The sequence below is a fragment of the Ptychodera flava genome, chromosome 14 (genome assembly GCF_041260155.1).
Source record: "Ptychodera flava strain L36383 chromosome 14, AS_Pfla_20210202, whole genome shotgun sequence".
Lineage (NCBI taxonomy): Eukaryota > Metazoa > Hemichordata > Enteropneusta > Ptychoderidae > Ptychodera > Ptychodera flava.
In genome coordinates, this window is record NC_091941.1 from 39,701,864 (window position 1) to 39,729,670 (window position 27,807).

A 27,807-nucleotide genomic window follows, 5' to 3' on the forward strand; every position below is an offset into this window, starting at 1 on the left:
GGTTTCGAACATCTTCAACAGCAAATTTTTGATATTCAGATTTTGCGTGGGCAGTCAACGTTGAGTGTCTAAAGTTACTTGTTCCCACAACAAACGGGTTCTTAGAATTATTCGAGAACGACGACTTACATGGTATTGGCAGTTTATTGACGGAGAGAGCACCATATGCTTTGCGACAGGTCATGCAGTACATCTGTGATTATCGTACAGCAGCCAGTCCCGAAATTCCACCTGCCATGAAGACTGAAATGATCTCGCCCTCGTGTTTTGTCATACTCTCTCTGATGGCAAAGTTTTTCTTCGGGGGATTGTTTTGTCTTCTTTTTGGGCGGCTCACAGCCTTCCAGAAACCTCAACATCTTGAACACGGAAAATCACCGCCAGTGCTTCAGCGTGTGTGCAACACGTCACAGTTTGATGTATGGAATGATTTCATAGGCGGAAAATTGTGATAGCCACGGAAATTAGCCAATTACGTACGCTGTAATGAAAACAAATCTATCGCCTTATATCCTAACAGTTCACGACCACCTGACCTGATCAGGTCAACTTTCGTGCAATGTTTCGCCGTGCCGTGCCATAGATAATTAATTGTACAAGCATTTATCCAGAGAAAGTTTCGAAATAAAAGCAACAAAACTTATGTAACCGCAAATGAAGAGTGTAATATTTCAGTCGGTCACCAAGGACCACCTACGTGACGAAACTCTCGGTCCAACGGGAAAACAGTCGGTCTCGGACCGCAGGACTGACGTTAATTTCCTACGCTGGCTGTGTCTGGGTATAAGGATCGGACGGCAAAAACCTTCAGTTTTCAGCTTCGATTATCTGAGCACACATTGATCGCTGTGTGCCATTCAATCGCAATGAACAGTTGAACCATGGAGGTAGACTACTACCTTCATGGTTGACCGTAGAGGTTAGAACCTCAGCACAGACCGATAACGCATTTACAGTCCAATTAAAGTTTTCAGATGATTACGAATTATTATTCATAAAATCATTTGGTATGGATGGGGGTCGAGTTCTCTTTCCGCTTTGCAATCACCAGTAAAATGGGTTCTACAGGATTAATTTTCCTTTCCCCTCTGCAGTAATAATATGGAAAGTCACTGAGTCACTGAACGTATTGATCACACTTGACACAGCTGATTGCAGTGTGTCAAATCATGAAGGTATCTTAATACCTCCATGGTCAAATTAACATACCTGTAGCATACTTCCCATGTATAGCGGAAAGGAAACAACCCTGTGAACTATGTAGTGATGTTTTCCATTTTTAAAGTGGAAAAGTAGCGCAAGCTTAATTAAATTATCAATTTTAAACTGATTTACTCCAACATAGTGAAAGGCTTTGACTTGCACGATTTTGATCTTGTTTCTTATTTTGCCTCGTTTTCACGTGATAGGTTGAAGAAGGACGTCATTTTAAGGCTCCAGGTTTTCTTTGATTTCAGGAATATGGTGGTACAGAAATTATGAGATAAAAAAATTCTGAAATTTGACCAAAATATGATTATTTGAACTCTCGTTTCAGTCTCGCGGGACAGATGAAAGTTTAAAATTTCCATCAGTCATTGGTACATGGTGCCCCCTTTGGAGGTACCCGTAGTAAATGATAATTAAATTGATTTTTACGGGACAAAATGAAGTTAACCCCTAATTTAATTTGTCATGAGAACATATATATGCACTATCAGAATATTATGTTTGCAGATAGGATAACAATAAATGAATCTGAATACACAAGACATGGAATGATTACCTTTGTGGTACATGTACCACCAGGTAATGTGAAATATGTAGAACATTACGTACGTTATCTGGGATGTTATTACCATACCTGTAAATATTCAGGTTTCCCTTGTCTTTCTGTTTACAGTGGCATTACTGGTAGTTGAACATGTGAAGGATGTGATGAGTGTTAATGTTGAATGGGGTCAGAACACAACACTTCAACTTAACAGGTTAGTATAATAGAAACAGTGCATCACTCTAAATTGTCTACCATTGTTTGCAAACAGAGAAACAAAGTTGCTAATTTTGTGTAGCAGCATGGTGATATGCATTTAGTACAGAGATAGGAAAGTTTGTTTCTAGCATAGTCAGGAAATTTTCCATTTTATGAATTTTTGAAAATACAAGACAATTTTGCATTTTATCAAAATACAGTGAAAATACAGTCATGCACTAGTACTACTTCAAGGAGAGAGTTAATGATATTTCCACAAAGGTAAATTCTAGCAGTATGGACAAAAAATATATCATATCAAATTCTACATCTCATAAAAACTACTGTAATAGTGCTTGATGCACCAAGTATTAATTTCAGAAACACCCTACCATTGACATAGTACAAACTTTATATTTCTCTGAAGTAGGCGGTATGTTTTGAAATATTATCTTATCAGCAAAATGAGAGATTGTCTGCAAATAATGAACAACAATCTGGAATTAACCTGCTAAAATGTTTGTGTATCCGTAGTGTATTTTCTCTTATTTTCCACTTTCTAAACTTGTACAGTTTTTGTATTTGCAGCAATTTATTGGGGATGTTTTGCTCTTCATATGTTCACACTTTGATGGATATATTTTAAAAGGCAACTATGACTAAAGACACTATACCTGTCAATCCTTGAGGTTTCATCATAAAAACAATCTTTAATGAATCTGTCATATACAGAGCCAAGTTGAGTGCTTTAAGGAATTTAACAAAAGTACCTGTCTGGAGTGTTTATTCAAAAAATTCCAGTAAGACAACAGTTATTTGAATGTAAGTTTAATTTTTTTGTGTGTATATTTGTTTGTTGAACAGTGGTTTGAGTTTCAACACCAACTACGCAATATGTCGATACTTGTCTCGTCTTGCACCAGCTGTAAAACTGTATGGAACAAACGGCTTGGAAGCCACTGAGGTATGTATTGAAATGTCCAACAAGTAAATGATCTCTACACAGGTTATAGTGTTTGAAAATCGAGTTCCTTGTTTAAGGTAACAAGAATATCAATTCCATAATTGCAGATGTGTTGCTTTCATAAACTTGATGGCAAAACATCTAAATTGTGAAATGAAATATATAAAGCTTACAAGATCTTCTGAAAATATGGGTGTGATGCAATATTTGAGGCAACTTTCAATAAATTTGTAAAGTAAACTATGTGTCTCATTGTCAAGTTTTATATGTTGTAATTGGCTGTAATTTTGTCAGAAAATTTATATCGTTAGCCTTAATATTTACAACAATTTTTAGATTGATAGGCACGGTGTTGTCTTCATTTTACATTATTGCAAGGTGTCAATCATTTATCTTGTGAATAAATCTGTATCTGTATCTGTAAGGGTTTGACTAATACAAACATTTCTGTTTTAATTTTATGATAGGTTGATCACTGGATGGAATACAGCATTGGTCGTCTTGGTTGTCCATCAGAATACAATGATGCTATAGAGTATCTTAATCAAGTACTTGGACTTAGAACCTATCTTGTTGGTCATTCATTGACTCTTGCTGATTTTGCTGTCTGGGGAGCTATCAGAAGTAAGTCCAATACTGCCATTTTTGTTGTCCCTGAGAAAACTACAGTAAGATACCGGGTTAAATGTTAGATGAAATTTCAGGGCAATTATTCATTACTATACATGTTGTTAGGTGAAGTATATATGTAAATAACTTAAGGTAGTTTCCCATGTTGCTGTTAACTGTCGTAACATGTCATGCTCTTTGATAACATTTCTGACTGTTCCATAAGTAATTTGCAGTGTTCTAATAGTGTCATTTCACCCCAGATACTTTCTCACCAAGAAAATGTTACGCTGCAGTACACTGTACTACTTCTGATGTTCATTCATATATTGTTTTATGAGTATGGCTCAAAGGTTACTCTAGTCTAAAACCAAATTTTAACCAGCTGTATTCCAGTATTCTACTTTGAAATCAAAATGTCTGTTAAGCTACAATTAGTGTTCAGTACCTATGCAAATTAAGTCTTTAAAATTGTCGTTTTGATGCAGATAATGGAGTATGGCTAGCAGCAGTTGAAAACAAACAAGCCCCTCATCATGTGGCTAGATGGTATAAATTCTTGTCTTCTCAAGAGAAGTTCCAATCTGTCGAGAAATCTGCCCCTAAGCTTGCAACTGCAGTTGTTGCCACAGCAACAGATGGTGCTTCTAGTGTAAGTTGAATGTCAATGCTATAATTGTAATTTTTGTCTGAAATTTATGAAGAAGTGAAATACATGATTAAAACAATGTGAACCAAATCAAATTGGTGTGCATTGCATGTACAGAAGAGCAATCCAAAGTGAAATTTACCACAAGATAATTTCAGCTCCGCTGCCAGCGACATGGAGCTTATCTAATAGGTGGATGTGTGGCGGTGACTGGCATCTGACAACTTTTTACATTCAAAGTTTCTTCTTCAAAACAGCCAATCCAATTCCTTTAATATTTTGAGTGAGCTATCAAAGATTTCCATCTTCTTCATCAACAATGTGTTACAAATAGTTATTCTCTACATAACACATCAGAGCTCTATCGGCTTTTAGGTCACTTGTTTTGAAACTATTTTATGTATTTTGTTATATCAGTGATATGTGTGTTTCATTTTGTGACATCAATGCATCTTTAATTTTGTAATATCAGTGTATAATTTTGTGACACATGTGTATGTCTGTTTTATAGAGCAAAAAGGAAGATGCTGGTAAATTCTTTGAATTACCAGGAGCTGAAAAAGGCAAAGTTGTCGTGCGGTTTCCTCCAGAAGCCAGTGGGTAAGACTCAGCTACAAGGCTTTACATTTCTCATCATTATAAACAGTTTCACAACACTGTATTTAGTCATTCCAAAGTTACAATATCTTTTAAAATATTCTTCATGATTTTTATACACTGTAATTTCATGTAAGTTCAGTGTGTTAAGGATATTTGATCATCAAGAGTATTGTCATATTTTTCATAATTACTGATAGCTTAAACACATTAATTTTTCTCTTTATTTGCATGATGATGAAAATCAAAACTGAATAAGAAAATGTGTAAATTTAAAAAGGCACAGATTTGCAAAGTAAATCTTTCTTACATATTTGTTTCAACATGTGAGCTTTGAATGATATCAACTGAAGATATGAGGTGTTGATGTTTTACCACTTGTATCTTTGATTATTCAGATACCTGCATATTGGCCATGCTAAAGCTGCTTTGTTGAATCAATACTATCAGCTAGCCTTTGATGGTAAACTCATCATGAGATTTGATGACACTAATCCAGCCAAGGAATCATCAGAATTTGAACAGGTTTGAATACTTACAGATATATCAGTGAATTTTATGAGTTTGTGCCTTCAAATACTGTCTTCATGTTTGTGTATCTACCTCTAGTTAAAAATAATATAGTAAAGTGTTTATCACGTCACAAATTATATCAGGGCTCTATTTTGTTCGGTGGCACTATTGAATCCGACAAGATATAAAATACATCCATATCAAACCACCCTGTAAAATGATGAAAGATATGTACATTTTAGATTAATATTAGTACATAACACAAATGAAATCATGCTACATTTTCAATAAAGGTGTGATGGCTCCATGTTCATGTACCGTACAATGAATTAGTCTGAAGTTGTATTTCAAGTTGTTCCTGACAAATCAATGTGATGTGCTTTTTATTCTGACATCAACCTAAATCTTCAAGTTCAGGAAAAGTCAATTCTCAGAGATGGTTGTTTTTTACCTCACCAGGTATGGTTAGCCAAATGACTGCAGTTTGCGTACAGTGTTGTAGACATTTGATTAACTTGACTGAGACATGTTTGTTCGTTGTTTTAAGGTGATACTTGGTGACATTGAGTTGCTAGGATTGAAGCCTGATATCTACAGTCATACTTCAGATCACTTTGATACAATCATGGAGTATGCTGAACAAATGATCAAGTCTGGCAAAGCATACTGTGATGATACTGATCCTGAAGTGATGAAACAGGAAAGAGAACAACGACAGGAATCCAAGAATAGAAACAACTGTGAGTAAATCTAGGAATTCTCAGTCAGTCTGTGTGTCATGATCAATACTACCTTGGTGGTGTAATCACCGCTGCTAAACACAGCAGGTGAATCAGATTGTTGTATTTCTGTATTTCTAATAGAATACTCAATACATCAGATTTGATATGATGTGATGTTGTTTAATATTTCTACCTTTCTGTTCAAGGATCTCATTTCAGTACATGTAGCTGTTGTAAGGTTTGCTTGAAGTGGATTGCCTGAAGTAGATTACAAAAAAATTCTAAAGATAATAAGCTGTGAATGGATGTCATGCAATTATGTACCAAGGTTTGTCTGCTGATGTAGGAACCAGTCCATGTATTCAATGAAATATATCAATGAATTCTTTTGTAGAGGCAAATCCACGACACAAAATACTTTAAATACTAAAGTGCATTGTACAAGGTATCAGAGGAAAACACATTGGTTTACAGCTGTAACTGTTAGCGTAGTGCATTCCACAGTCTGTTGTCAAATATTGAGCTATGTCATTCAATTGTTTATGTGTTTTTACAAAGATTTATTAAATCATTTTCACTTTTTATCCTACGTTTATGACAGCTATTGAGAAAAACTTGGAGATGTGGAATGAAATGAAGAAAGGTACTGAGTTTGGTCAAAAGTGTTGTCTACGAGCTAAAATTGATATGAATTCTGATAACGGATGTATGAGAGATCCTACCATCTACAGATGCAAAGTTGAAACCCATGTCAAAACTGGAAATAAATATGTGTAAGAAAGACTTCTCAGTATTTTATAGATTTTGATTTCCTTGCTGAAGAACTTTTGCTTCAAGTTCATGACCTATGAGAGATCTTGCAATGTGAGTTGTACCATTCTGAATTGACTAATTACCAATTTTTGGCTCCTGAGCCATATCGCTTGCAGCTACTCATACTGATTTCTTATAAGGGATATAATCTGAGTATTTGGTGAACAACACATTGATCACATGCTACATCAAATTGTCCACATTTGAGTTTTGATGATTGCACAGAACCTGGTTTTCTCATTGCCTTTGATATTATCTGAGGAAAGTCTTCTGTTTTTGATATATTCAACATTTAGTCTAGCAGTCCTACTCTTACGTGATGTCAGTGTTTATGCAATTTTACTGTAGTGGCAAGGAAAATGATACCAAAAATAGTGAGTTACTGCAAAGAGAAACATTTTAATGTATGAAGTTTATCTTACTTAGTGGGTCTTCTCAATAATGTGTATGTGATATATGAAATTTGTATCAATATGTACGAAATGTGTATGAAATTCAACATGCCGTTGTAATAGACCCTCAATGAAAATGCTTTCTATGGTATTATTGCATTTGTATTGTCTCTTACAAAAGTCAATTATTGATTTTATTTTTAGGGCATACCCCACATATGATTTTGCATGTCCTATAGTGGACAGCGTGGAGAATGTGACGCATGCTCTGCGTACTACAGAGTATCATGACAGAGATGATCAATACTACTGGTTCATAGACCAACTTGGATTAAGAAAACCATTTATATGGGAATACAGCAGACTTAATTTACAAAATACAGTCCTATCAAAGAGAAAGTTGACTTGGTTTGTGGACAATAGTTATGTGGATGGATGGTGAGTTCTGCTTTTTTTTATAAAATCACTTTGAACACCCACATATAGGTATTTTATCAGTTACTTTTTATAGAATGCTGGTATTGTTTTCAAATTCTATATATTTGTATTGGTGTCTGTGTAGGAAATTTGTTTAGAGTTTGTTACAAAGTTTATACACAGACTGTTCTTCTGTAGACATTTCAAAATTATTTGGAATGAGTTTCTGACAATAATAAAAATCATCAATGATTTTATGTATTTCAAGAAATTAAGCTGGATATTGGACTTTTTCCCTTTAAACAGAGCCTTTTAAGGCTAGTTCAACATTGCCTTGTATGTTAAATTCAAAAGTGGATGGATGTTACTGATAAATTGCCATATACATGTTTTATTTCCTGCTAAACTGTCAGACAACAATGGAGTTATTACACCATTACAGCTCATGCAATACTCCAATATTCAAACTGTATTGTGTCATGAATACTTCAAACTAGCATAGCATTGCAAGTTTTACCTTACACGATTTGATAATTTGATTCAAATTAGCAAATGAAAAACTTAGCAAAAAATTATGTACAGTACTTCAAAGTTCCAGATCACTGTGCGATGAAGACTGCATCAAACTTTCAACAGTACATACAGACATTGACACTGAGCTGTAGCTAATTTAAAAACATTTTAGTTCTGTTGATAAATATTTTCAGCACATGATTTGAGTGGCTGTATCTGATGTTTTGTTCATTTTACAGTTTGAAGGGTGACATTTACACAATTATCAACATCCTCATTGCTAAGGAAAAGAAGGTACCAGTTACATTTAGGTTGATGCTTTCCTTTGCATTATCATGTTTAATGTTTTTGTACATCTATTTTGATGTCAGGGATGATCCAAGATTTCCAACAGTACGAGGTGTGCTGAGGAGAGGAATGACTGTAGAGGGCCTCAAACAATTCATGGTGGCACAGGTAAACTATCCACTGTCTCATCTTACTCAGCAGTGCATTTGAAATTGGAAAATTTGTGCTACAAACAGACAATGTGTTAGTAAAATGAAAGTTCATTTAGATTACAAACCTTGCTTCAGTCCAGTGGCAAATTGGCATACATGTGACCTTTTAACAGACATGTCTTGAACTTGAACTTCAGACAGAGAACAAGACTTGCCATAATATCAATTATATGTTGAGTTATGGCATTGACTCAGATATCAATATGAAATGAATGAGATTTCATGAATGTTACCTGTACATCACATTTACCAATAAGACAAGCATGATTGATATATTGTAATTTTTAAATGCACTTCAGTAATATATTTCTGGTAGTCATAACCATCTATTTTATCTCATTCAGGGTTCTTCAAGGTCAGTGGTTATGATGGAATGGGATAAAATCTGGAGCTTTAACCGGAAAGTCATTGATCCAGTGGCTCCTCGTTATGTAGCTTTGAAGAAAGATGAAGTTGTACCAGTCATCATTGCAGAAGCAAAGGACGAAGTCAAAGATGTTGCCAAGCATCCAAAGGTATGGTTCTATAGAGATATATGATATATTGTAGAATATGATATTTCAGTGATTGGCATGCTCTCAAATAGAAAGTGTGTGCATCTATTATTCCTAAAATATTTTTAATATCTTCCCATACAAATGACAGCCAATGAATATGAAACTACATGTACTACATATGTGATTCAAGTTGATGTGTTCATGTGTGATTCAAGTTGATGTGGAACAAAGTGATGTTTTGAGGTATTGTCTGATATGAATAGAGCAGGTTGTAATGATATGTGACTGGGTAAGGATAAATCTGTGGTCATCACCCTGACAGTGACAAACTTAAACCACACACTTTTGTTTTACTGAAATCTCAAAGTTTTACCCCAAAATGTTGCTAGTCATCACCACCAAATACACAATGTAGTGATAGTTTATGTCAGTAAGGGTTGACCTTTGACATAGATTGACTGTTGACATGACTGGTCACTATTACCATGGCGTTGTTCTGTCACCAGAATGCTGATGTTGGTAACAAGAAAGTATACTACAGCAGTAAGATCTTCATTGATGGCGCTGATGCTGAAACACTCTCAGTGGATGAAGTAGTGACCTTCATCAACTGGGGCAATATTATCATCAAGAAAATACACAAGTAAGATCTTAGAAGCCAATCAAAACTTCCCAGGTGTATCATAACAATGTTAAATGCACAGTAACCTAGAATGCATGAGAGCAGTCATTTATTCCTGAGTGAAAAATCTACCATGAGTCACAACTTCAAAAATTCAAATCATTAAATCATCAAATCTTGTCATGGTAGATCTATAATCATGGGGAAAAAATCCACTTGTCTTTATATTAGGCAAGATGAAACATTACAGAGTTGGTATATTTTTGATAAAATGTGATCAGTGTAGTGAGAGTGACAAATTACCGAGCATTTAGCTGTCATTACAAATTCCAGAGAAATGTCACTGGTTGTTCAATCATCCATCTTGTTTTGTGTTCTCAGAGATGATTCTGGAAAGATTACATCAATGGAAGCAGCCTTAAACCTGGAAAATACGGTGAGAATTACTGTGTTTTATTTGATTTTAATCTGATTTTGATCATCCCATTCTACAAATGAGTGGATTATGTATATCTTTGTTGAATAGAAACATTACAACTAGCTATACTTTCAAAGTCAGCCCTATGTCAGTGTATACTACCTTTGTATTATGGCTACAAAGATAGCAGATCCTCAGAATGTTTGTATGAAATCTTTTCATTCACTGATTTAAAGAAGGACTTTCAGGTAATACTAGACTTGAGAGGTAATATTAGACTTGAGGGGTTTACATTTAAGATTTGATCACTGCACCAAATGAAATAACTACTGATTTTAAACTATCAAGACTTGCATATTTTTATCTACCGGTATGTTCAACCAATAATCTTTTTACTACCATTGATAACAATGTCATTGCTAATCACTCAGTATGATAGGTTAGCCATTCCCTGATGCAAGCCTATTGTGTCTCAGGATTGATTATATCGTATTACTACATTCACAGTACCAGTACTCAAATGGATGTTATATTTGAACAAACGACAATAAATCAATTGAACATGGTGGTTGTAAAGCCCAGATTTGTATGGATGACTTTGAGTGACATAGCATAACATTCATGTTTGTGTTAGTTAAAACTGTTCAGTGAGTTATCATCAGTGTTCCCGCTAAGGTTATTTGCGCGCTAATTGCGCAGTGTCTCCGACTGCTCTTGCAGTGAAATTTCATACTTAGCGCAACTTTAGTGGCAGTCATTTCAATTGGTATTAGTTTTGGAAACGATAACTCAGGGCGAAATGTGCGATCTCAGCGTAGATTTTACTGCCGCGTTTTGACTTTAGCGCCCGTTGGCGGCGCAGTTGCCACCAACGTTCATTGTACGTTGTGATGTAGCTCAACAAATTAGCATATACACGAACGGAACCAGCTATGAGGCAATCAGGCATATCTCAAGTTGCGCACCATCTCGAAACCTTAGAGGGAACACTGGTTATCATATACTTTTAATGCCAATCTCCAAACCACCAGTTTTAATCTTGTTCAGTTTTTCTTTTACTACAGGACTACAAAAAGACCACAAAATTAACATGGTTAGCAGAACATGCAGAAGGCCCCTTCACACCAGCTGTGTGTGTTCAGTTTGACCATATCATATCCAAACCTATCCTAGACAAAGATGATGACTTCAAAAAGTTCATAGATCATCAAACCAGGGTAAGTTTATCAGAAACCCAGTTACAGTTGACAATTGGAAAGAAGATAACCAGCAATTATGCTGGAATAATGCGGGAAAGAATCCGGTAATATTCTTGCTCACTAATGCATTCATTTCCCATCATCACAGCAAGTTTAAACATTTTTTGGTTAAAGTGTCGTATTTTCATCTCAAATCCTCTTCTGACAGCTCTACAGTTTTAGCAACTGTAGATTAAGTTTCTAAATAGATATAAGTTATAATGATAGATTAGCATTGTGTCTTTCATTGTTGCAAAGTTCAGTCAACTCATGTATGTTTCCTTGTTCTGTGCAATCCTTCAGACTGAAACAGTAATGCTTGGTGATCCAGAGTTGGCAAAGCTGAAGAAAGGTGACATTATACAGCTACAGAGGAGAGGATATTTCATTTGTGATCAACCCTATGAACCAGCAAGGTAACAAAGATTAAATCACTGTCGTAGTGTTCTACCATTCCCTCTGTTTACTACCACAGTATTTTGAAGTCTTTCATTTCACAATGCAAACACTCCATTTTGAATGGAAGTATACTTGCTATCAAGAGAATATAGGCTTCCATGAAAATTACAATTATTTGAACACTTAGCATTGCATTCTGTAAATGTTTGAATGTATTCTCTCAGGATATTGTTATTGAAGCTATGCATGTTGTATATTTCAGCCGATATACTGGATGTGAAAGCTATGCATGTTGTATATTTCTTTCAGCCGATATACTGGATGTGAAAGCTATGCATGTTGTATATTTCTTTCAGCCGATATACTGGATGTGAAAGTCCATGCATTCTCTTTGATATCCCGGATGGACGTCAAAAAGAAATGCCAACTTCAGGATCCAAGGAAAAGACCAAACAAGAGAAACAGCAATCTAGCAAACAGGTGAAGTCTCAGTTATGATTTATTTTATGATCGTGGAAAATTATGTACCTTTTAGTTTTGGTAAACTGTATTATTTTGAAATATTTATGTTACACTGCAAACCATTAAGTATCAGGTTAATTTCTTTAAATTATGTATTGTCTGTGTTAAAGGGACATTAGCTGTAACTTTGGACTAATTTTTCACTACTCTGTTTCAATGTATCAACTACAGAATTTTACTATAATTAGATCATCATGACCAATGCCCGGTGTCTTGCTTGCCAACACAGCCTGTGTATGTGAAATGACAGTTGTTATTGTTGATAAATGTATTCCAGTCCGGACCTGAATACAAAATTTAAACAATAACAATGCAGATTATACTCATATAGGAGCGCAGGGTATATTTATGAGCTAAACATTAGGAATTTCTCCATGGTTCAGGGACTCAAACCAGAAACTGCAGATGATACACAGAACAAACAAAATTTAAAAAATGACCAAAGTTACAGCTAATGGGTCTTTGATTCAAATTTTACAATCTCTAAGTATTTCATTATAAAATGAGATGGACATTGTTTGTGGGCCCTGTGATGTGTAGTCATAGATTGATAGGATGATTTAGTAGAAGAGAGTTTGATTAAATTGAACTTTGTTCATTAATCAGAGACATATCAAAATGCATGACTCTCAGCCCTTCTGTTTATACATTTGTCATTTTACAGGAACAAAAAGAAAACAAGAAACAAAAGGAAGGAAAGAAGGAAAAAGGAGGAAAAGGAGAGAAGAAATCGGAGACTGTCATTGCTGGTAATGCTAATCCTGCTGAAGTTGAAGCATTGATTGGTAAAATCACATCTCAAGGAGATGTGGTTAGAAAAATCAAATCTGAGAAAGCAGAAAAGGTAATTCTTGATTTCATCGATTTGACCTTTGAAAATCAACTTTAGTTGGTTTTCAGGTGCACCCAAATGTTGACATGTGAATTTTTTTAAATAAACATGTTCATGTCAAACTATGCAAATGAGTTTTAAAAAAGGGGTAATCAGTCAAAATGTAAGATGTATACAATTGTGGAGAAAGATATCATATAATATTTTGAGGAGTATTTTTGTGATTTTCTGTCAAACGTCATATTCTTCCAATTATTCATCTGACAGCTTTGGAATTTTGTATTCAAGTCTAGGATAGCCAAGTTCAGTGGTCTTCAAACTGTGATGAAATATACAATGTGTGTAAGACTTGTACAGGATCAGCAAGTATTGGATTTCAGAATTTTAACCATTTTCATGCATATTTTAGCCTGAGTCGTAACTAATATAGGTGGGACTATGTCATTGACACTATTTTTTATATCGTTTGATTGTGATCGGTTTAGTTTGAATTATCCACAACTGCACAAGGATAGCAATGGTACTTGTGTCTGATGTAAATACAATAGATTTTCGATTATATTCAAACTCACAACATACGGCACCAAGTCACCTAGCGAAGACATCACAGTCAAATCGCTCGGCCAAATCCCCACCCTTATAATTTTGAAAGTTTTGTACCCAAGTGCCAACTTTGAAAGGGCGCCCTCTATAGAATATGTAGAATCCACGGAGCTGATGAACATGTCCAAATTCATCAAGTATTCAGATCATAGAAAATTTACCATCATCAACTGTAAAATGTTTACTGCTATTTTAAATTGAAATTTTGTTTACAATCTGATTCTGCGTAAGTTTGAAAGCCATATTGTAATATTATAGTTATCGTACAAATGTGCCAAGACTGAAAATAGATTTTAATTGTAGCAAATGTTGATATATAAAAACATTTATAATCTGACATCAGGTCATTTTAGAATTTTACACATTAGAAAGTCCACACTGGCAAAATTTTAAAAATTATGAACAGTTGAATAAATACATGTGTTGATGCTGACCATTCCTCATATGAGCTAGTACACACCAAGCTAATGCGTATCACAATGAAGACATATGCAGCCATTTTTACCTTCTCGTGTCTATTTATAGACAGAGAAGGTATTAGAGTTGAAAACCAATATGCTGCTGTCAAGAACTTCCGTCTGTCAAGACTTCCGTCTGTCAAGATCCGTTGACGTCATGCCATTGTGATGGGTCATATCATAAACTGGTGGGGGTGTTCATGGCTCTGGTGAGGTGTGGGAGAATGATTTTGAGCTATGACAAAAATCAAAAGGGACTTAGCGGCATAGCCATAGTGTTAAGCCTTTCTCCAAGGTTTCTTAGTTGACTACAATCTATTACAGACTACTGAGCTCACGTTAGGGGTACTCACTTTGTGTTTGCTCACTCTGTGAGCGCTAGTGTTTGGTACTGAGTTGCGTGGATATCCCCTCATGGCCTCACGTGATCTGGGCCTGTTGCATAATCTGCATAGATGATCATATGCCTCCGAGTCTGAAATGTCATTGTGTAAGCCTGTCGGCATTTTCCTTGCATTTTTTCTCATTTAATTTTGCAAAATATCGGCGAGTACCTCAATATTTCAAGATAACCCTTTCTTCCCAATCGTTTCCTGGAGTTCAGAGTCATATGAACGAAAATGAGTGAAAGTTTTAGACAGTAAAATCGGACGTCGGCCATGTTCAATGTTTACAGTACAATCAGAAGTTTACGTGGAGGAATTAACCAACAAACACAGGAGTGTTCATGATGCCCGCCCTCTAGAGGCAGACCCTCCTATATGAAGTACCACATTTGATGCTTGTGGAAAGCTTGACCACACAATGGAGCATTTAAACTTTTAGAAAATGACAAACTGAATAAGAAGGCATTCAGAAAATGTCAAATACTGAGGAAAAATGCACAAATATTCAAAATAAACAGGTTAACTGATTGGTCAGCTATAAAAAACAATGGAAATGTTTATGATCAAAAGTTTTTGAGATGCGCACATTTTAACAAATACAGAAATTATTAACATTATAAATATAAGACCAAACTATTTTTTCAGGGATGGGACAGGTTGGAAATGAGGGGTGAGAGACAAAGGCACACCTATTGCTGCATGTGGATGCAGCCACACCATTTCATTTACAGCATACTTATTCACTGTGTTGTGTTCAAGTTCCATATTGTACTGACTGTCATACAAGGATAACATAAGCAAATCAAATCAAATTAGAAAAGGATCAATGCTGTTGTGTGGATTTTGCTGAACATGGCTGATATTTCGCCCTATATATTTGGTATCCAGCAAAGGCATATTATGATGTAAAGTCAAAATTAATGCTACATTGCTGACAATATATTTTACCGTTTCTACATGAATTTTTCTTTTTTAATTATAGTATATTAGTACTTCAAACAGATTAACAGTTATCGTGATGTCAACCCATAATTTTACATCACAAAGACTGTAATTCTGCCAATTTTTTTTGTTTTTCAGTCATTTTATAAATTTTGCACTGCACAAGATGATTGAACAAATTGCAATGTTTGAATTTGTAAACTCAAAGAATAAAAATCCTTTGGTCACAAATTAAATTATTTTTGAAAAAAAATTTACTCTTAAACACTTTTAGCATATATTCTTTACACGGTCATGTATTTCAAGGAAAATATGCCTATTAAAAACAGTAATTTCTTCACTTTCAATTTTTTTCAATACTATGACAATTATCAGCATGAGGTTATACAAACACAAGACCAGATAAGCATTTTTCATCATTTCCACAGGACTCTTTGGAAAATCCATTAAAAACAGTTAAAAGTGACTGGAAATGATCACTTGGTATACATTTAATTTACAGATGCCAGGTTGTGTATTTCACATGCACTCAGGTCAGTAAGGAAGTGCGTCATTACTATTTTGGACTGTTAATTCTTATTTCTGAATTGTTTAACTTTTTTCCACATTGAACTATCTTTAGGCAGTTTATACTGTAGCTTAGAATTTTTTTGATTGATGTATTTAATCATCTTTTGGGTTCTTTGGGTCCATATCCCACCTCATGCCCCTACATCATCAACTATTTACCAACAACTCCATGCCAACAACCAATTACCTGACCTGGCCACACATTAGAGAAGGTACAGCGTCATTGACGGTATTTTTCAGTAAATATCTTGTCTTATACAAGCATCATGGTGAAATGCATTCAATATTAAATGCCTGTCACTAAAGATGGTCAAACTTGGCCAATTCTAATTTGGTGATTGAAAACAAATTTGAATTCAGGAAAATTAATTCGCTATGGGGAAAGAATCTCTACTTTTTTTGCAAATTCTTTGTCAATAATGCTGTTCATGGTTACAGGTTTGTTACTAAATATAGCTGTACGCGCACAACATCAGATACTACAGCTTGAGATGCAGATAAATTTTATCAATGTTGCATGCGTGGCTGTTTTTGCAGCTTGTACTTTGAGCCGTGAATATGTCTTTTAGTATTCATTGTTACACTAGTCGTTGCCTGCTAAGATGTATTTTTATCATTCTTCTATGCATAATTTTAAAAGGAGTGATCTAAAAATGCGGACAAATATTTATTTGTGGAGCTGCATGTTACCGGTGTAATCATCCGTTTATATCTCTCTATTGAAATGTTTCCCTTTAAGAGCATAAATTTCAAAATGTCCAAAGTGTTATCAGTTGCCAACAGAGTTTTTTTTCAAAGCAATATTTCTCATCAAAGATGACAAGGAAACCCCCTCATAATATATATTTTCAAAAAGCAGAGACTCTACAGTTTAGTATACATGTAGTAGCAGTAGTTTCCTTGAAGGATGAAGTGGATGTATGTTTTTGGAAAAAAAACTCAATTTTAGTATAAATAATAAAAATTTATTTCAGTCAAAAACTTGACACCATTTTCTGAAATGTAATGTAACTCTTGAAAAAGTATATGTAGAGAAAAACGACAATTTTATTTTGCATTATCTATCCTCATTCTATAATGGCAAGGGTTGAAAGACAGACACGTAAAAAAGTGATTAAAATCATGATAAGCAAAATTAAAATGCCTGTTATTCAAAATGTAAATACTTTATTGCCAAACAACATAGTCATTATGTTACGTAGCATTTAAGGAACCTAATGTGAAAATTTCAGAAAATTTGACCCAGCCAGAGTGGAGTTAAATTCTTTAGAAATTTTACCAAGAACCAAGAAAACTGCAAGACACTGCAAATGTTCAATTTCAAAAGGTGCATTTAGAATGTTTGCTAATGTTAACAATTATGAATTGAAACATCCATTATCACCTATTATTTTGAAATTAATTTATTCAACTTGAAATTGTATTGTTTAAGATATTCATCTAAAATCATATAAAAATATCATTCATTTAAATTTTAACGAACAGAAAGAATACTTTAACTAATAGCATGATCATCACTCTAATGATGTAGCTGAAAGTCTGAAAATATTTTTAGCTTGGTAAAAAAGCAATGGAAGAATTCATAAGAGAAGTTTTTTGTAAATGCATAAGATAGAGCCAAGAGATGTTGTGCAATGCAGTTTAAAAGACCTCCATTCTATCAAAGTGAATGTTCCATTAGGACAGATATGTGTTTAAATGTCAAACTCTTGGAGAATTATACAATTGTAGAGTACAGAAATTGACAATCCATACAAATATGATTAGGAATAAATTACTAAACTCTTACATTGAAAAAAGCTTGAACACATTTTAAATTTTCTAGATGTACTACAAACAAGAAGACACCATTTTGAAATAGAATCACTGTAAGATTTTGTGCAAGTTTTGAATGAATTTAGAAGCAAAGAAGAAAAATTCAATTTCACTTTTTCCTTTTTACAATTTATTTTTTGGCCAACAACAATTTTCTCCCAAATAACTTTACACTGTGTTGTGAAATCAAATGTTTGCCCTTTAAGGTGGTTGTAAAGGCTAGAGCGTCAGTTATAAATTTCAACAAAACTATTAAAATGTAAAAGTAGTCATCATTCTCTGTGGAATAAAAAAAACTAGACATTTGGGCACAAAGGCATTGCAGAGTTATAGCCTGTTAAAACTTCTGAAAAACTGACCAAATAAGAAGAAGTTGGGGAGTCCTTAGTGTATTAACTATGGTAGAGGTCCCCTAGCTTTTAATAAAATGTTTGAAAAGGGAAAGTCATTATTTGCTGTTTTTCAGGAAAGTTTGACAAGGCGGTGCTTGCATTCAGAGTGAGTGACTGCTATTGTAAATGCATTTTTACCTCCCATTTGCCATACATATATGGCAATTGGGAGGTTATATGGTTGAAAAAAGTCTGTATGTGAGATGTCTGTCTGTATGTATGTATGTATGTATGTATGTATGTATGGATGTCTGTCCGTCCAACGCAAAAACTCAAAAACCGCTGCACGTATTGAGCTGATTTTTGGTGTAGTGATGCCATATATGATGTAGATGTGCCGTTGTTAAAATGAACTTTTTAGTCCCATAGATATGCTAATGAGGTAGAAAAAAAAAGCGAAAATGGTCAAAAATCAATAACTCAGGAACTACTCTTCTGATCATTGTCATATTTGGGTTTTAGGTACCTTGGGCCCAACTCATTTAAACATGTAGATTTGATGTCAATATTTGATGCTTTCTATTTTTAATGAATTTTTTTCTTTTTTTGCCATTTTAGTAAAAAATCTTTTCCTCTTAAACCAATGGTTGGATTGCTTTAAAATTTGGCATGCAGGTACCTTGTGAAAACTCAAAATAGAATTCATCAAAATTATAACACAATTTGCAAATTTGTATTTTTGGGCAATTTTTGCCATTTTGTTTAAAAAAATCTTCTTTGAAACTGTGTATGCCATTACTTTCTAATTGGGTGTGCAGGTTCCTAGGAGTGACCTGAAGATGACTCTCTGAACTCAAGCTGAAATTTGCAAATTTTGTGGTACTTTTTGTCATGCTTTCAAATTTGGTACATAGGTGAAATGTAGTAGGTCATTCATTCAAAGTCAAGTACTGCCTGTGTGAATGAGCAGATTATGATTGTGCTGTTCCAGGCTGAGGTGCTATTTATAGGAATGATGCAATGTTAGACGGTAATTGATGTTTACTGAATTTGACTACATTGTAAGTAACTCTTGTACTGTATAAATCCTATCAATTTACCCAGAAAAAATAATTAATATGATTTTAAATAATTGAATTAGTGAGGATATCAACAAAGCCAAAATAATTTTAGTGTAGAATTATTAGAATGTTCAACTTTTTTGACAGTTCATGGTGAAATGCTTACCATCTTGGAGGATTAAAACATGTAAAGGCAACTTTCCTGAATCCCAACTTTGACATATTCTGAACCGTCATATATTGTGCTCTGTATGTTATCTAAAAGAAATTGCTCATAATAGTTTGTCATGATAGGTTGGTCAAATAAATAGAGATAGAGAAAGTTCCAATTTCCATTTATGGTTGACTTGGTAAGGATAAAATAAATTACTTTTTGAGGAAAAAAATAGAGTGATCAATTAAAAGAGTGGTCAAAGTGATAGGGTTTTTATGGTAAAGCTGGACTGTAAGTTCTTATGTGCTATTTATAGCAATTATGCAATCTGTGTAAACAGTGCAATGAAAGTGTTACATGATTCCTTATAATGCTTTTGATGACCTTGAACTTCTTAAGTTGCAAACATTTGTCTCTTCTGTGTGCTTTCTCTGAGTACCTACAGGCTCAACTTATTCAACAGAACTTACTTGCAATGTTAATTTGAAAGTTAAAATGTGCTTGGTTAATAGGATTGAAATACTGATAAAGATAGCCAGCTGAAGATTCTTTATAACCTGACAGATATGCTGTTTTTTTATGACGTAAATGTTGATAAGCAAATCTTGTTTACTTTAATTAGAATGTAATTAACTCTCATTTATATTATTATAAGCAGTAGTATCAAGTTGATCAAGCTAATATTGACAAGTTGGTCGGCTGTTGGAGGTTAAAAGCTGTAAAAATAAATGTATTCATGTATGCATGTCTATCTGTTTGTCTGTCTGTCTGTCTGTTTGTTCATAGACCTGCGTTTTTTGGAGGGTCTATGGTCTGTCTGTATGTATGTATGTATGTATGTATGTATGTTAGTTATTATGTGCGGATGTATGTCTGTCGACATTAAAAACTCCTAAATCGCAGCACCTACCATCTTAGTATTTGATGGACAGGTGCATCGAGGGGTGGAGATGTGAATTTGTTGAAAGAAACGAAGGGGAAGGGGAAAAAAGGAAAAATCCTGCAAAATGCTAAAACTTTGTAATCACTGGCCAGATTTGGTTGAAACTTGGTATGCAGGCTCTTTATAGTGACTTAAGGTACATTTCTTCAAATTGTGGTGAAATTTTGAAAGTTGTATTTTTTGGGCGATTTTCCCGTTTTTTGTCAAAAAATCTTTTCTGAAAGCACTCATCCCATTGCCTTGAAAACTTGTATTTGTGATCCTAGGGTTGACCTTTGTCAGATTTGTTCAAATTGTGGTGAAATTTTCATATTTGTTTTTGGGGCAATTTTTCCCATTTTTGTCAAAAAATCATTTCTCCCAAAGTATTAGTTGGATTGCTGTAAAACATGATAGTCTTGATCCTAGGGTTGTTTTCTGTCAGACGTGTAAAAGTCATTATGAGATGGAGCATTTCATATTGCTGGGGTATAAGATTAATTTGGACTTGCAATGGAATTTTCTTAGTCAACCTGTAAGAATGCAATGTCATGTGTGTACTAGTAGTTAGTATCGCTGCAAAATGGGAGGACAGTGTCATTGACACTATTTTTAGATTCTTTGAGTGTCAAAGAAGTGTCAAAAGTGAGATCGTCCAAAAAAACTGCTCTATGACTTCAAAAGAGGGTGCAAATATGGCTTGTTTTCAACATTTTGACAGAATAACAGTTTTCCTACATAATTGTATACCAATTCAACTTTGAAATGAGATATGGACATGGAATTTTTACAGCCTATTAACAAGGTTACAGATAAGATTTGTACGGCACAATTTTCCTGTATTTGAAGTACTATTTGAAAATCACATCATGAAATTTGAAAGAATTTTTAATAATTTTTTGATATATAAACCCATGTAAAATCATAAAAACAAATTTTATTTACATATCCTGCCGTACAAATCTTACAATAAATAGTGTCAACATATTTATAACTAATTTGGTAATATTAATACTATCCAATTATTATTAACTTCAAATATGTAAAAAAATATGAAAAATCAAATTTTAATTTTACTGGTGTCATATTTCAAAAATCATGGCTGCAAATATACAATTTTTATAATTCTTTGGAGAAAATATTACTAAGGGAGCTATCCTGAAAATGTGAACAAAATATCTTGATTCTAACACTTGAAACTTGACATTAACTCTGAGAAAAGAATTTGTGCAAAATAGCCTTTCCAACCACCTTTAATATAAGGTCACTGTAGACTTAATTTGCATGGAATGTATACTACCCGTTCATGGCCCAGTGGTCATTGTGGTCAACAAGAACATGTTTGATCAATTTGCATGAACACTCCCTAGTTTCAAGATTTTTGTACAGTATGGAGACTGCGCAGGTGGCGAAATTACCCTCTAGCCTCCTTAAGCTTGCATTCCAAATAGTATATAGAAACATGGCCCGGTATGTACATGATATGATAATGTAGTGTTGCTGTAGTGATTGAGAGTTCACATCTCTGGTTAATGTGTTTGGTAAAAATCACCAATCAGGTAGCTTGTCTCTCAATATCTCAACCAAACACAGCAACAGAAAGACTGACTAATGTCATTGATTTCATTGTCTGCTTGTCCATTCAATTTAAAGTGTTGACGTGTCTATTCAACATGATATTCACAACATATTGTAGAGTAATGCATGCAATCACCAGTGTTGTAAATGTGTAATACTTATGAATGAACATGGGATATAATTCCTGTCTTGTAAAGTGTGTATTATAGAAAGGGACAGTGACAGCTTTGGTGTTCAAGTGACCTTGATACCTAGAGGTAATGGTATGTTAATTATATGAAAGCATGTCATAGATGTAAGGTCAGTATTTACGATATGACTGTAAAACATGGCCTTTGTATTTTGATATTGCATAGGCAGAAAACCTGCCGTAGTAGCTTACAGTTGTTACAGTCACTCTAACTTTCCACTCTGTTTTAGCATTCACGATTTTCAATCATTTGTTTTCCATATGTCCATGAACTTCAGTTCTACAGGAATGTCACATTGTCAGCTGTTGTTCTGTCTGACTTGTTTTTCAAATAAATTATTTAGTCAATATTTCATTCTTAGTTAATATATTACAGGATATTTGAATGTGAAAATGAAAGAGATCTAGGCAAGGAAATCAGTGCAGAACACAAAAATGTTAAAATGTCTTTTGACTTTGTAGGCTGTCATTGACACTGAGGTGAAGACCCTGCTGAGTTTGAAAGCTGAGTACAAAAAACTAACAGGACAAGATTACAAACCTGGTGTTAAACCACCCAGCAAACAGACAGATACAAGTGCTAAAAAAACAGCAGACCCTGCCCAAGTAGAAGCATTGGTAACAAAGATTACAAATCAAGGTGATAAAGTTAGGGGATTGAAAAGTGCCAAAGCTGCTAAGGTAATTGTCATGCTATTGATTGCTTGATTTGAATATTCATGTTTCATTCTTAAACTACATTCTGTATGCAAATTAAGAACTATTTAACAAAACCAATATTTTTGTTTGATATGAACGGTTCAAAATTTCCTGAACTAACTTTTGGTGGTTAAGTTTTTCTAGTGAGCACTCAATGATGTGAAATTTGTTAATGCTTGAACAGTAATGTGGCATTTTAGGTCCAGTAATTTTTCATAGTTAGCTAAATGTTAAAAACAAATAGTGAATGTATAAAATATAGAATGACTATATTCAAATATCAAAATTATTGAATATGATTGACATTTTGTTACTCATTGTATTTAAAAATGTTCAATAAACCATTGATTTGAACTATTTATTGTAATACATCATAATTGAATATCAATCTTCCTTAGTTTTTAGACCCTGCCCTAGTTAGGGTCCACAACTCATTGTTCTATTCAGTGACTTTGGGTAAACTTTGGACTTTGCATAGAGTTCTGTTCACATACATTTAGTAGTCTGTCATACCATTAACCATTCTGATCTCAATTACCAAGTTAATAACAGTGCCTTTGTTAGTGTGTAAGTAGCTGTATTTGAATTTCTGCACATACCCAACCATTCATTACATAACATTTTCACATTGGTTGGTTTCCACTGACTGCTACCAGTGTGTGTGTCACTACTGTGATGTACAACATGGCTGTCATATCAGAACATGCATTCAAAACATAAATTTATTTTAAATTCTAGGAGGACATTGATGCAGCTGTAAAGATTCTACTGAATTTAAAAGCTCAATACAAGGATATGACTGGTGATGATTATAAACCTGGTGCAGCATCTGCCGGGAAAAAATCCTCCAGTAAGGAAAGTGGCGGCAATGCTGGAACTAGTCAATCAGATGTTACTCCAGAAGTAGCTGAATTGATCTCCAAAATAACGGCTCAAGGAGATCAAGTCAGAACTCTCAAGACAAACAAATCACCAAAGGTAAAATTTGTTGACATAGTATTTTGTCACTAATGCTCATATCAGCTTTCTTCTTGTTCAAATTTTTCTGTAAGTTTCTTATTTCCAACACTTTGATTTATTCCAATGATTGAACTATGTAGCTGTTGAACTATGTGCCAATGCAAATTGAAATTCATTTGAATTCTGTCTTTTGTAGTTATATCCCTACAACTACAATAGTGAACACAAAAGATGGATATCTATATTTACTGTTATATTCTATTTTAGAAACCATATGGTTTTGTCTGAAAATTTCATCATCATATCAGCAAGTCATATTCAAATTAACTGAATTGCTCCATTAACTCAGTGGAGTTAAGCATGCCATATGAACACAGTGTAACGTCATAGCAGTAAACGTGTATGATGAAAATAAAAATAGATTTCAAAGGTATATATGAATTCTTTTAAATGCAAGAGTTTGCCACAGGCAGAGTGTGAACTTCAAGTTGACTTTTTGGGAGACAGCACTATATTTGTCTTATAATCAGACATTTCAACATTATTTCACAAACATCTGTTGACTTGCCTAGTATGACACTCTATTTTCTCAATAATTAAACTGTTATTATGTTACTCAGCCCATGTTTAGTTCTATGGTAGATGTGGAGACATAGTTTCAATAATATGACATATCTGTTGCAGTTCTATGGTGGATGTGGAGACATAGTTTCAATAATATGACATATCTGTTACATAGTTTCAATAATATGACATATCTGTTGCAGTTCTATGGTGGATGTGGAGACATAGTTTCAATAGTATGACATATCTGTTACATAGTTTCAATAATATGACATATTTGTTGTTTAGTTCTATGGTGGATGTGGAGACATAGTTTCAATAATATGACATATCTGTTGCAGTTCTATGGTAGATGTGGAGACATAGTTTCAATAATATGACATATCTGTTGCAGTTCTATGGTAGATGTGGAGACATAGTTTCAATAATATGACATATCTGTTGTTCTATGGTAGATGTGGAGACATAGTTTCAATAATATGACATATCTGTTGTTCTATGGTAGATGTGGAGACATAGTTTCAATAATATGACATATCTGTTGCAGTTCTATGGTGGATGTGGAGACATAGTTTCAATAATATGACATATCTGTTGCAGTTCTATGGTGGATGTGGAGACATAGTTTCAATAATATGACATATCTGTTGCAGTTCTATGGTGGATGTGGAGACATAGTTTCAATAATATGACATATCTGTTGCAGTTCTATGGTGGATGTGGAGACATAGTTTCAATAATATGACATATCTGTTGCAGTTCTATGGTGGATGTGGAGACATAGTTTCAATAATATGACATATCTGTTGCAGTTCTATGGTGGATGTGGAGACATAGTTTCAATAATATGACATATCTGTTGCAGTTCTATGGTAGATGTGGAGACATAGTTTCAATAATATGACATATCTGTTGCACAAATGATGTGTGACAGCATTCCTAAACTTTGACTAATAAAGTGATTGAGTAGCTTCATTGGATTGCTATTGATTTTGACACATTTAGTCCATTCTTGACGGGTGTAGCATGCTAGCAGGGTATTCTTACCCATTGCGGACACCTGGTAACACCATGTCTTTCTTATATACTAGCATGGTTCAATATGATCCTTTCTGAAATTGTAATTTTTGTGTTTATGCGACTTGGTAATTTTATTACCTTGTATGAGCTGGATTATTGGGTTTGTTTTGACGTCATATTACCAACATGAATGTACAAAACAGTGAAAACTCATGTTTCTTGAATTGGTTTGAAGATACAAGGATCAGCATATCAGACAAATTACAAGGCATTTTGATAAACACTGAAAATGTAAAACAGTGCTATGGCAACGGAGGCTAGTCAATCTTGATATTCTGTTACATTTGATATTGTCAACAGTCTGAGATTTCTAATGGTGAAATTGTTTACAGGAGGAAATAGATGCAGAAGTGAAAACTCTGCTGGCTTTAAAAGCTGACTACAAGAAAATTACCGGGAATGACTACAAACCGGCCAGTGGAAATGCAGGAAAAGAAAAGGGAAAGAAAAACAAAAATGAAAAGGAAAAGAGTTCAAAAGAGAAGGAAAATCAACAAAAACCAAAAGAAAGCGGTACAGATGACCAGAAAGCAGTCAAAAAACAAACAAGACTTGGATTGGAAGCCACAAAAGAAGAAAATCTGTCTGACTGGTACTCACAGGTCAGCTGGAAAATTTCATGAAATGTTGGAATGAATTTGTTTCATAGTGAATTTACTTTGACGTTATCACTGTATAAGTAAATATTGTAATCCTGAAAATCAGGATATTGATGAAGCAGAATAACCAGATCAATGAAAATGTGCATTTCATATTCATTTCCAGCATGTATCACATACCAGCATTCTCAATGTGTGTTATCTATGATGACAATTACTGTACATGATTTTCTTGTTTCAGCCATCTGTGTCTATTGTGAAATGTATTTCTATCTCTGATTGTGACAAAATAAAATTGTACAGATGGTCTCTAAAATGATGGTAAATTTGTATTCTTTCATTCTCAACAGGTGATAACCAAATCAGAAATGATAGAATACTATGACGTCAGTGGCTGTTACATCTTACGACCATGGGCCTTCAACATCTGGGAGGAAATCAAGTCATTCTTTGATAAAAAAATACGGAAACTTGGAGTTGAGAACTGCTACTTTCCAATCTTTGTTTCCCAGAGTGCATTGGAAAGAGAGAAGACTCACATTGCTGACTTTGCTCCAGAGGTAAACTCCATCAGTTAATTCTTTCATGTCAGTTCTGTTTTGCTTGGAATCAAACAAATACAACTTTTGGTTTAGTAATAAATTGGATACAATTTGGTGATAAATGGGTTGTTCAGATTATAGTAAATACAGTGAGTGTTTGTAATAGATTGAGATATGTTCAATTATATGTAACCATTTCATAGCATTTACCTTTATGAGTGCCAGTTTTGCATTTTATGAGGGCCGGGTTTGTCAGAAAACAGAATGGTACCACACTTTAGCAAACCCACAGCTGTCTTGTAATGTGTATGATTGATGTGTTTCTTTTTATTAAACAGAACCAATTTTTGATTTGGTAATTTATAAATCTTCCAGTTAGTAGCACTACATCAGTGTTGTAACTAAGTCACAAGGATTCTGACTGTGCTCTGAATCCTTATCACTGTCATGATTTATCCACGAATCAAAAATGTTGAAATTTTCAGTACAAGAAAGCTGTATAAACCTTTTTTCATGATTGCCAACAAACACTGGATTATTGTGGCAGCACTCTTGGCAGTGACAGTAGTTCTGTGTGAAGTTCCATATCATACTTCCCTTGTACACCAATACTCAACAATGACATAAAATATTGTGAATGTTCTGAACAGTAACTCTGTGCCGTGATTTACTGATCACATCTTTGTACTTCCTATAGGTTGCCTGGGTTACTAAATCTGGCCAATCAGAGCTGGCTGAGCCTATTGCTATCAGACCAACCAGTGAAACAGGTAAATATACAAATACAGTACTTTTAAAGTCTCATATAAGACAATATGTAATAGGAAATGTGAGAAAGAGAGATACTGTGCAAGATTGTGAGCATTTCTTGTTGATTTTATACTTCAGATATTATCTAGTATCAGTCATAAAAGTTGATTTGAGATGAAGTGACAGAAAGTCTACTGATTATTAAAAAGACTTGCATGTGGAAGACATTTCTATGATGAAATGTATGATGCACGGTCAGAATGACACAAATATTCTCTCTGTTGATAATGAATTATTACCCCCAGATCTACACAGTTAAACAATACTCGTACATTTACATTCATGAATTATTGCTCTTTTAGCATTAGATGTGATAAAATCTAACTTTATGAAAAAAGAAATACAGTATCATGTGTAATGATTTTTTAAAGTTA

The 27,807-nt window shown here is 34.1% G+C and overlaps 1 protein-coding gene across 1 annotated transcript in view; it reads left to right on the forward strand.

Annotated features, from left to right (window-relative positions):
* LOC139150472 (bifunctional glutamate/proline--tRNA ligase-like) overlaps nt 1–27,807 on the forward strand; it is a 41,730-nt gene that overhangs the window by 4,767 nt on the left and 9,156 nt on the right. The window contains exons 2-23 of the mRNA XM_070722858.1: nt 1,883–1,967; nt 2,816–2,915; nt 3,383–3,539; nt 4,013–4,176; nt 4,685–4,773; nt 5,169–5,295; nt 5,831–6,023; nt 6,607–6,778; nt 7,415–7,648; nt 8,512–8,596; nt 8,985–9,155; nt 9,644–9,780; nt 10,141–10,195; nt 11,242–11,394; nt 11,719–11,831; nt 12,171–12,294; nt 13,001–13,180; nt 22,642–22,860; nt 23,617–23,856; nt 25,815–26,084; nt 26,432–26,641; nt 27,321–27,393. Coding sequence (XP_070578959.1) covers nt 1,883–1,967; nt 2,816–2,915; nt 3,383–3,539; nt 4,013–4,176; nt 4,685–4,773; nt 5,169–5,295; nt 5,831–6,023; nt 6,607–6,778; nt 7,415–7,648; nt 8,512–8,596; nt 8,985–9,155; nt 9,644–9,780; nt 10,141–10,195; nt 11,242–11,394; nt 11,719–11,831; nt 12,171–12,294; nt 13,001–13,180; nt 22,642–22,860; nt 23,617–23,856; nt 25,815–26,084; nt 26,432–26,641; nt 27,321–27,393 — 3,351 coding nt within the window. The remainder of the gene's footprint in view (nt 1–1,882; nt 1,968–2,815; nt 2,916–3,382; nt 3,540–4,012; nt 4,177–4,684; nt 4,774–5,168; nt 5,296–5,830; nt 6,024–6,606; nt 6,779–7,414; nt 7,649–8,511; nt 8,597–8,984; nt 9,156–9,643; nt 9,781–10,140; nt 10,196–11,241; nt 11,395–11,718; nt 11,832–12,170; nt 12,295–13,000; nt 13,181–22,641; nt 22,861–23,616; nt 23,857–25,814; nt 26,085–26,431; nt 26,642–27,320; nt 27,394–27,807) is intronic.